At 34.2% G+C, this 10,760-nt stretch overlaps 1 protein-coding gene across 1 annotated transcript; it reads left to right on the top strand.

Moving 5' to 3' along the window:
- The first annotated feature begins 1,222 nt into the window (after window positions 1-1,222).
- On the top strand, window positions 1,223-2,978 carry LOC109182140 (60S ribosomal protein L44). Its single transcript, XM_019332213.1, has 4 exons — window positions 1,223-1,385; window positions 2,202-2,381; window positions 2,525-2,599; window positions 2,689-2,978. Exons 1-4 carry the CDS (start codon window positions 1,383-1,385, stop codon window positions 2,746-2,748), a joined length of 318 nt encoding a protein of 105 aa, XP_019187758.1. The 5' UTR covers window positions 1,223-1,382; the 3' UTR covers window positions 2,749-2,978.
- The last annotated feature ends 7,782 nt before the right edge of the window (window positions 2,979-10,760 follow it).

Genomic DNA, 10,760 nt, shown 5'->3' with positions numbered 1-10,760 from the left:
GCAGCCTCCTTCCAATTTAGAAGGAGGTTGAACTTTGTCGCCTCCAGAGTCCAGCTTCCTTCCGATCTGGAAGGAGGCGGATGCTGCCTCCTTCCAGTCCGGAAAGAGGTGGCAGCCATCACCTCCTTCCAGTCTGGAAGGAGGCAACGGTCGCATCTTTCCAAACTTGAAGGAGGCAACTGCTTCCTTCCAGTCTGGATGGAGGTGACAGCCGTCACCTCCTTCCAGTCTGGAAAGAGGCAACAGCTGCCTCCTTCCAGACTAGAAGGAGGCAGCATCCGCCTCCTTCTATATTTGAGGCTGAAGGCTGTTGCCTCATTCACTTGGAGAAACGCGACTAGATATGGTCGTCCTCTCCAATGTCCAATGGAGAAGGGAACCATATCTGGTCGCCTTCTCCACCGGAGAAGACGACTGAACGGTTGTCTTATCCGGGAGTTTTTTTTTAAAATAAATAAATAAATAAATTTGTTGTCATCGGATTTTTTTCGTCGAAAATGTTGTCATAATTTTTTGATCGGTTATTCCAAGTGAATAACTTGCTATTGGACTTAAACGCACCAAAATAACAAGTTGAAGGGTCTAATTGAACCTTTTTAATATTCGAGGGTTTAATTGATCTTTTGCCTAAAGTTTAAAGATCTATTTGACCATTTTTTCAAAAGATTTTAAAATTAACACAAAATCAAAGTCTCTAAAGTGCACTTAAAACAACATGTTCGTGAATAGTCAGGCGGTATTCAATCATGATTGTTAAAGAGTCTTTAAAAGTCGTGTGGTAGTCGATTAAGACTTTTAAGGAGTCTTTAAAAGTCATGTGGTATTCAAAAAGTTATGAACTTTTGTAGACTTTTTAATTTTAAAACTTTTGTAGACTTTTCCTTCTCAAATATAAATAGTTGAAATCCAACCATCAACCCCAAGATTTTAAATTTTCTTTCTATCAACTTTGAATGTTTTCTCTCTCTATTTAAACTCTATTTTTTCTCTCTATTTAAACTCTATAAACCTATCTAAATTCAATAAAATTATTTTTTTCTTTATTATCCTATATTTCCCTCATACCTAAATTCTACCACTTTTTCTCTCCCCCCTAAACTTTTAGAATCTTCATCTAAAAATTCAAAATATAGAGTTCAAAAATTGTAAATATAAAATTTAAAAATTATTAATATAACCCGGTTTCACATTGCGACCCAAGTCCACTCCATAATTTGCCCAACTGCCGGAGTACTAAAGAACATCAGGCCCAATTTCTTCATCTTGAGCTACAAGGCCGAAACCCTACTGTTTTATGCTTGCAAAAGCTACACTGTGGGAGTTTTCAGTTTGTGCAGCTCAACTTTGATACAAGTGTTTTTCTCACCTTCAAGTCGGCAAAAATGGTTCCCCCTCTGTCTCTCTTCCTTATTGCGTTATACGTTTGTTTGAACTGCTCAACTAGTCTTGTAACTTTTCTACGTACAAGGAGAACTGATAATTTTAACATACCTCTTTTGATAAATTTATGAAGTAAATAATGAGGTGTATTGATATGTACTGGATGCTCAGACGAGTCCCCATTTGTGTTTAGATTTTGTGAATTTCCTGAGCTTCTTGTAGAATTTTGAATTTTGAATTTATAGTGCTTTTTTGTACCTCAGCAAGTGCTATGGTTTCATGGACAAAAGCAAACTATTGTTTTCTTGTGGTATTCTTATTATTCTGTAGATGGGAGCTAGTTTGGTTCGCCTAAGTGCCTACCAAATGTAGAATCATTATCTTAGACATGTGTTGGGTTGCATTTGTTGAATATTAGCATAGTCATGATCTCTTAGTTTTTTCTGCTAATGGTTGTTTATATCTACTCATGTCTCATCCTTCTGTTGTCTATATTTTGTGTTGTGGTATATATTAGTGGGATTCTTTCCTATAAACGGGTTTATTAGTTTTCTCCACTATTTAGCTAGTGATAATATTTGATGGATATGAAGTGCTGCTATGTTCTTCTACAAGTGCAAGAAACAGAAACTCTACAAGTTCTGCTATTGTTATCTTGAAGACTTAAATTGACCCAGGGATTGCAAATTCTCCAGTCACAGTAGCACTTTTTCATACTAATATCTGGCCTATTTATTTACCTTCTGTCCCATTTTCTGTTTTGCACTCAGTTATTAGTTGTCTACTGTACAAAAGCCTGACCAGTTGCCTGAATCTTACAGGTGAATGTTCCGAAAACAAAAAAGACATATTGCAAATCCAAGGAGTGCAGAAAGCACACATTGCACAAGGTCACCCAATACAAGAAGGGGAAAGATAGCCTTGCTGCTCAGGGGAAGCGCCGTTATGATCGCAAACAGTCAGGTTATGGAGGACAGACCAAACCTGTATTCCACAAGAAAGTATGAACTGAAACATTTCTAATCTATTGTCTCTAGAAACGGGCAAATATTGAAAATTGGTTTAGTATAATGTAAGGGGAATATATAGCATTGTCTTTGTGGCAATACAGTTTGCTAATGATGATTTATCTGCCTTAAACCAGGCAAAAACAACCAAGAAGATTGTGTTGAGGTTGCAGTGCCAAGGCTGCAAACATGTTTCACAACATGCGATCAAGGTTGGTTGTTAAAATTTATGTACTTTTTAAAAATTTAACGTCTTGCATGTTTGTCTTGTCTATTTTGATGACTGCAATTGTTTGTGCAGAGGTGTAAGCATTTTGAGATTGGCGGTGACAAGAAAGGAAAGGGCACATCTCTATTTTAAGATTGACATCAGTGAAATGAAATGGTATCAAATGTTTTCAAGTGTATGCCCACAAAACTATGCTTATTGGCATATTCTCCTGGATTATTTTGAAAAATGCATAGTATATATGTGTTTTGAGGTCTAAATTCTGAGTGAGTGGTTGGAATTGTATAATTCTTAAGAAGTTGTGGAGTTTTATGATTCAAAGCTGTTTGATCATTCATTCCATTGCTGCTATATTTTCTTTCGACGACATGGTTTTATGCAATTGCGATGGAGTTCCTTTTCCAAAACATATGAATTGCAAGTGTTTAGGCACATGCAGTTGTTAGTGATGATTGATGAACCACTCTTTGTGTGTATAACTGTATATGTTATTTGGTTCACAGCACACACTTCAACTATAGACTATATTAGTTGTCACCAAATATTAGTAATTTATTAATGAGAAAATATCACTATAATATATATATCAGTTTTAGTTCTTGATTATTAAGATTTTTAATTTTGGTGCATGACTATTCAATTTGTATTACATTTGGTCCTTGACTTTTTACATTTTCAAATTAGGTGCATGACTATTCAACTTGTATCACATTTGGTCCTGTCGTTAAATTTTTCGGTCAAAATTCCGGCCAAGTCACCGGTGACGGGTTAATTTATTTAATTTTTATTTTAAAATTATTTTAATAATTTTTAAAATAAAAAATTTAAAAATAAACAAAATTAAAAAAAAAATTAAAAAACGACAGCCACCTCACCCCTCCTCATCTGTGTCTGTCTGAGACGAAGGAATAAGGGGGGTGGGGTCGTCGACGTTCTCTTTCTCTCTATTCTTCTTTTGTCTCTGCCGGAGACTAAGGAATAAAGGAGTGGGATCGTCGACGTTCTCTTTCTCTCTATTTTTCTTTTGTCTCTACCGGACATTAATTCCATCAATGTATTTGAACAAATTTAACGAGGCCTTTTTCCATTAATGAAGTTTTAAACGATTTTGGGTCGAAAGCAATACTTGTTTCAACTTAAATATATTTTTCACTTTCTATAATATGACGATATTTACAAATTGAATTGAATGGCCGGGGACAACATGATAACTGATAAGTTGGAGTGGATATGGATAGTCTTATTTCGTTTTGTATTTGTAATTCTCACTTGATCCCTCTTTTATATATATATATATATGTTAGAGATTAAATGCGGTGGATGTGTCTAGGTGAAATATGCAATTAAATGATAGTTATTGATCTCGCTAAAATTAATCGTTCAGATTGAATATAGATTAAAAAAATGTAGGTGAAAGATGCGGTTAAATGATAGTCATTGATCTTGCTAAAATTACCGTCTAGATTGAACACAAATTTAAAAAATATGGTGGTAATTTGGTCTTTTTATGTATTAGTCAAACTTAAGGTGTGTTCTTTCTTAAGGTGCGTGGTTTTTGTGCTTAAGGTGCGTCAATTATTGAGTTTAGAACTTTTTTTTTGAATGCATTGAGTTTAGAACTTAAGAAGCCTTTTTTGTTGAAACTTAAGGTGCTTCATTTTAAAGTTTAAGGCACGTCGTTTCAAAGCTTAAGGTGTGTCCTTTTAACAGTTAAGGTTCGCCATTTTAATATTTAAGGTGCGTGAGTTATACACTTAGTCACTTAAGGTGCATACGTATTACAGTTAAGGTGCGTCATTTTAATGTTTAAGGTGCGTGATTTTACTACTTAAGGTGCGTCTTTGTAACACTTAAGGTGCGACATTTTAAAAACTGAAGGTGCACGGTGTTAAGACTTAATGTGTGCCATTTTTTGACTTTGCTTCTACTTTTAGGAGACACATTTTTTTTTTATATTATATTTAAACTGTTGATCTAAATTTGATCAACGGCTCAAATCTTATCCCATCTTTCACCAGGGTGCTCCTTCGCACATGATCTCTCCCATATATATCTACTATACTAATAAGAGCCCAAAAGAGTTAGGCCTATAATGGGTAGAAAAAATGGCGGTCACAGATTTTAATCAAATGAATGGCTCAGATTGATTAAAAGATTGATAAGATTTAAATTTTACACTAAAATTTCTTAAAATACCCACACACCGTTACTAATTCCGTTAAAATTTTAAGAATTGCCGTTAGTTTTAACTTACTCATTGATTTCAATAAAAAAAAAATGTCTTAGGTTCGAACCTCATCCCAATCAAAGTTGGCATAATTAGTACTCTATTTTACTCTTATTAAATTATATAAATAATAATTTAGTAGCTACAACAAAAAATTATAGATATGCATTTCTTTAATTTAGAATTATGTGTCCACAATGCTTTTATTCAAAAAGAAATTATTCATTATCAATAAATTAAATAAGAGAAATAATTGTATTAGTTATATTGTCTTTATTTTTCTACAATATAAAAATTCTTTATATTCAAATTTATTAATTGATTATATTCGCTACATTGTCCTTACAATGTCTTATCAGTGAAAAAAAAATTATTCATTATCAATAAATTAATTAAAAGAAATATTTTCATTAGTTATATTGTCTTTATTTTTCTCAAATGTAAAAATTTTTACATTCAAATTCATCAATTGATTATATTCACTACATTGTCTATTATCGTTTTTTTTTTTTGCACTATTTTTCTAATTAAATATCAAAGTTATAATACAAAATAATATTATATATTTATTTACCAAGTATTTTATTAATACCATGAAAAAATTAAAAAAACTATATAATTAATAAAGCCAACCATATTAACTACTTGAAAGATTTTGTGACAAAGAGAGTATTCAAATCACACAACAAATTGAAGTGAGAACTACCTTGCAATGTCCTTGTTTGACAATCAGCAGTTAGCGAGCAAATTATATTAGCGGATTTGACCAACGAATTTATTTAATTATTAACATTGGGTAGAAAAAAATAACCGCCAAATTATTAAATCAAATTAATGGTTCAAATTGTTCAGGTTTTAATTTTTTTTAAAATTTTTCTAATTTATCCTTAATTATATGATTATCCATTTAACTTTTTCGTTAAATACCGTTAATTCACTGTTAGTCTAATTATAATATTAACGTCTAATATAGAATTATAATTACACCATTAATCTAATTCTAATATTAAAGTCTTAATAGAACCACAAATCCTAATGTCGAAATCTCCTCAAACAATATTAATATATATTTAATATTTTATGCCCTAATTTTTATTTGTTCTCCCTTATGTCTCGTATTTGGTTTCAACCATACCTATACAATTATTTTATTGATAATTAATTATAATCAATCTTGACTATATTATCTTGCATTTGTAAACTTAGAATTACCTATTTAACCCGCACGGGCTTAGCTCAATGATTTAGTGGGCAGTATTTGGGAGAAGAGACCAAGGTTTAAACTTCGGCGACGGCAGTGCGGGAATTATGTCCAAAGTGGGTAGATTCCTTGTTCGCACCGGCATTTGGTCCTGTCTGAACCATTGAGTCACCGTGATTTACAACTTCCTACAATGCTCTGTCGGGTCAGAGTGTGGGGGGCCCTTGGCGTAGGGGACTCAACCTTTTGGAGAAGAATTACCTATTTAAATACGCAAATTCAACCTTCAATTATCTATGCATGAACAATTTCAATATAATCTTGCCTTAAAATACTTTAAAGTACTTATTAAAAAAAAAAACATTGGGCATTATCCCAATCGCGCAATGCGCGTAAAAAACTAGTATATATATATGTGTGTTAGATATAATATGTGGCTCAAATTGTGTGGCTCAAAATCATGAAGACCACTCACCATGAAACTAGCATCCATGTTTCACATCTTCACCTAATTTCTTGGGTCTTCTTACAATCACCACATTTGTCTCTAGTTTGAAATGTATAAATAGGCTAGAATTCCTTTGTAATCAGGCATCAATTTTAATTCATTCAATTCTTTATCTTCTCTCACGTAGAGTATATATTTAATATATATATTTTCTTTGTATTCTCTATTTAGAGATTAATATATATATTTTATAATCTCCCAAATTAGCAATTGTCTTATTCTGTCATTTATATTATTTTCCCTATTATTTAATTTCTATAGTTCTCAATTTTCGATTCTTCGCTTCCGCATTATTCCGCTATATTCCTAACAAGTGGTATCAGAGCGGTTTAATTGAGAGTTATTTTCAAAGATGTCAACTGTTACCAAGTTCGATATCGAGAAGTTCGACGGGAAAATTAGCTTTTCTATCTGGAAGGTTCAGATGGAAGCCGTTCTAACCCAGAACGGTTTGAAGAAAGCGCTAGCTGGGAAGAAGAAGAAGAAATCGGCTACAATGACAGATGTAGATTGGGAAGATCTGGATGACAAGGCACGTTCAACCATTCTTTTGTGCCTGTCTAAAGAGGTTCTACGTGAGGTGTTAAGTGAGACGACTGCGTCAGATTTATGGTCCAAGCTGGATACGCTTTACATGGCCAAAACTCTGGCGAACACGCTACGCCTGAAGGAGCGTCTGTACACAATCCGTATGACGGAAGGTACTTCTATTAAATCTCACTTGGATGAATTCAATTCTATTTTATTGGACTTGGAAAATATTGATGTTATAATTGAAGATGAGGATCGCGCTGTTTTATTGCTTGTCTCTCTCCCTAGATCATACACGCATTTCAAAGAAATTATGCTGTATGGTAATAGTAGTGATACCCTTACTTTCGACAGTGTTAAGTCAAACCTATTGTCCAAAGAAAAGTTTGACTTTGAAATTAAGTCTGAGGACAAAGGTGAAGGCTTGACTGTAAGGGGTCGTTCACTTGAATCAGGGAGTAGCAATAAAAATTCTAGATCCAAGTCCAAAGGACATAAGTCCAACAAATCCTGTAAGTACTGCAAGAAGCATGGTCATGATGTGACTGAATGCTTCAAGTTGAAAAACAAGCAAGAGAGAGAAAAGAAGTCCGCTGAAGCTAGTGTTGTTGAAAGTGATTCAGAAGGCGATGTTTTGTTATCTGTTAGCTCCGGTTGCAAACGGAGCGAAACCGAGTGGATTCTGGACTCTGGTTGTACATTCCACATGTGTCCTCACAAAGACTGGTTCGTCTCTCTGGAACCGGTTGATGGTGGAGTTGTCTTGATAGGTGATGATACCCAATGCAAGGTTAGTGGAATTGGAAGTGTGCAGATTAAAACTCATGATAACATTATCAGGACTCTTACCAATGTGCGGTATATTCCTGATTTGAAACGCAATCTGATATCGTTGGGCACCTTGGAATCTCTGGGGCACAAGTACATAACTGAAGGTGGAGTTTTGAAGGTCATAAAAGGCTCTGTTGTTCTCATGAAAGCTTCTCGTTCTGGAAGCGTGTACGTCTTGCATGGCAGTACTGTGACGGGTTCAGTAGCGGTATCCTCATCGATGTCTGATGCGGATCTCACTCAATTATGGCATATGCGTCTGGGGCATATGAGTGAGAAAGGCATGCATCTCCTGAGCAAAAAAGGCCTCCTTGGTGGTTCAGGTACGGGTAAATTACAATTTTGTGAGCATTGTATTTTTGGGAAACAAAAGAGGTTAGTTTCTCTACTGCTACACACCGTACCAAAGATGTATTGGAATATATACATTCCGATTTATGGGGACCGACTAAATTCCAGTCTATGGGAGGCTGTAGATATTTTATGTCTATTATTGATGACTTTTCTCGTAAAGTCTGGGTCTATTTCCTGAAACATAAAAATCAAGCATTTTCTATTTTCAAGAAATGGAAAATACTTGTTGAGACTCAGACAGGTAAAAAAGTCAAGAAGCTCAGGACAGACAATGGCTTGGAGTTCTGTGAGTCAGATTTCAATGACTTTTGTGCGGCAAATGGAATTGCCAGGCACAAGACCTTGCCTGGTAAACCCCAGCAGAATGGTGTTGCCGAACGTTTGAACAGGACTCTATTGGAAAGAGCTCGTTGTATGCTCTCTAATGCTGGGTTATGGAAACGACGTGATTTTTGGGCCGAGGCCGTTTCTACTGCTTGCTATTTGGTAAATAGATCTCCACATTCATCCCTTGATTTCAAAATTCCAGAGGAAGTTTGGTCAGGTAATCCTGTTGACTACTCTATCTTAAGAGTTTTTGGATGTCCTGCTTATGCTCATTCCAGTACGGGTAAATTGACCCGAGAGCTGTCAAATGCATTTTCCTTGGTTATGCCTCTGAGTCAAAAGGGTATCGTCTATGGTCTCCTGATTCTCGGAAAATCATTCTGAGTCGAGATATCACTTTTGATGAAAATGCACTACATTCTTCTGGAAAAGTTCCCAGTACAGATGAGACGCAAAGTACTGGTGAGAAGGTGGAGTTTGAGTTCAGGCCTATTGATAGTGTTACTACTGCTGATGGTAATACTAAAGATGATGCATCTACTAGCACCGCACCTTTCGTCGAGCCACAACGAGAGTATTCCATTGCTATGGATCGTCCTAGGAGGACAATTAAAAAACCTGCTAGGTATGCTAGTGATGATGAAACCAACTTGGTTGCTTATGCTCTTTCAGTCGCACAGGAGGTTGATGATGATCCATCCTGCTATTATGAGGCTCTTCCTGTTGCTAAGTTCAAGTAGTGCTTGAGTTTAGTCGGTTGTTCCAATTGTTAATTCTCACAATGAATTTGATCCAAGGTGGAGATTGTTAGATATAATATGTGGCTCAAATTGTGTGGCTCAAAATCATGAAGACCACTCACCATGAAACTAGCATCCATGTTTCACATCTTCACCTAATTTCTTGGGTCTTCTTACAATCACCACATTTGTCTCTAGTTTGAAATGTATAAATAGGCTAGAATTCCTTTGTAATCAGGCATCAATTTTAATTCATTCAATTCTTTATCTTCTCTCACGTAGAGTATATATTTAATATATATATTTTCTTTGTATTCTCTATTTAGAGATTAATATATATATTTTATAATCTCCCAAATTAGCAATTGCCTTATTCTGTCATTTATATTATTTTCCCTATTATTTAATTTCTATAATTCTCAATTTTCGATTCTTCGCTTCCGCATTATTCCGCTATATTCCTAACAATATATATGATGGGCATCATTATATTTGATTTGTCTCCTATTAATTAATTAAAAGAATGAAGCTAAAGTGATAACTAAAGTCTTACGCTAGCTTAAAGTAAAAAGGAAGGGGAAGAAGTTATTTCTTTAGTAGTTAGGTGTTAAATGATGATGATGCTAGGAATTGAACTTCTTTTCTTCATCTAAGCAACCCGTGCATATTGATGCTTTATTTTAATTTTTAAACAAAATTATTTATTTATTTATTTGTCTAACCACCCTAAACCTTTACCTTAAGTTAGAGATTGTGATACTCCATCCACGTTCTCATTCCCAAAGGTATAATGGTAATATAATTTTAATGTATTGAAATTTTAATAGCTAATGCATATATACCCTAAAATTAAATTCGGCGCATGCATAACATTATTTAAATTAAAAGCAGGCTATAAAATGAGTGATTAAAAGTATAGTATGTAATGATAAAAATAAATTACAAATAGAATCACTTAGCTTGTATGTTAGGTGATTACTCATTGATCATGATGATCATGACGATCATGACATGAAAATTGATTTATATATCCTTAAAGATTTAATAGGTGATCGAATCTCAACATCAATTAAGATATTCAAAGCGCTAGACCGCACTAGTAGTGATATGATGGGCCGAATGAATGAATTAAGTTAATTGGGTAATTATATATTATCATCACAAGCATGCAAAGGCAGGAGAAGAAGATCGATCTTCATGATCTATCGAGTTATTGCAGACTTGCAGTAGTCAAAAAATTACAAGTGGAAGCTAGGGCTAGGGTACACCATATTCGGGTTTATTTGGCTTCTTTAATTTGGATTATATATCGATATTATTATTATTATTATTATTATTATTATTATTATTATTATTATTATTATTATTATTATTATTATTGCAAGTAAGAAAGTAAGGGGATTGGATATTTATACATGCAATGCA

This window comes from Ipomoea nil, unplaced genomic scaffold, assembly GCF_001879475.1.
Source record: "Ipomoea nil cultivar Tokyo-kokei standard unplaced genomic scaffold, Asagao_1.1 scaffold1043, whole genome shotgun sequence".
Taxonomy (NCBI): domain Eukaryota; kingdom Viridiplantae; phylum Streptophyta; class Magnoliopsida; order Solanales; family Convolvulaceae; genus Ipomoea; species Ipomoea nil.
Note: the sequence above shows the minus strand (reverse complement) of the source record. Positions and strands in the feature narration are given on the sequence as shown.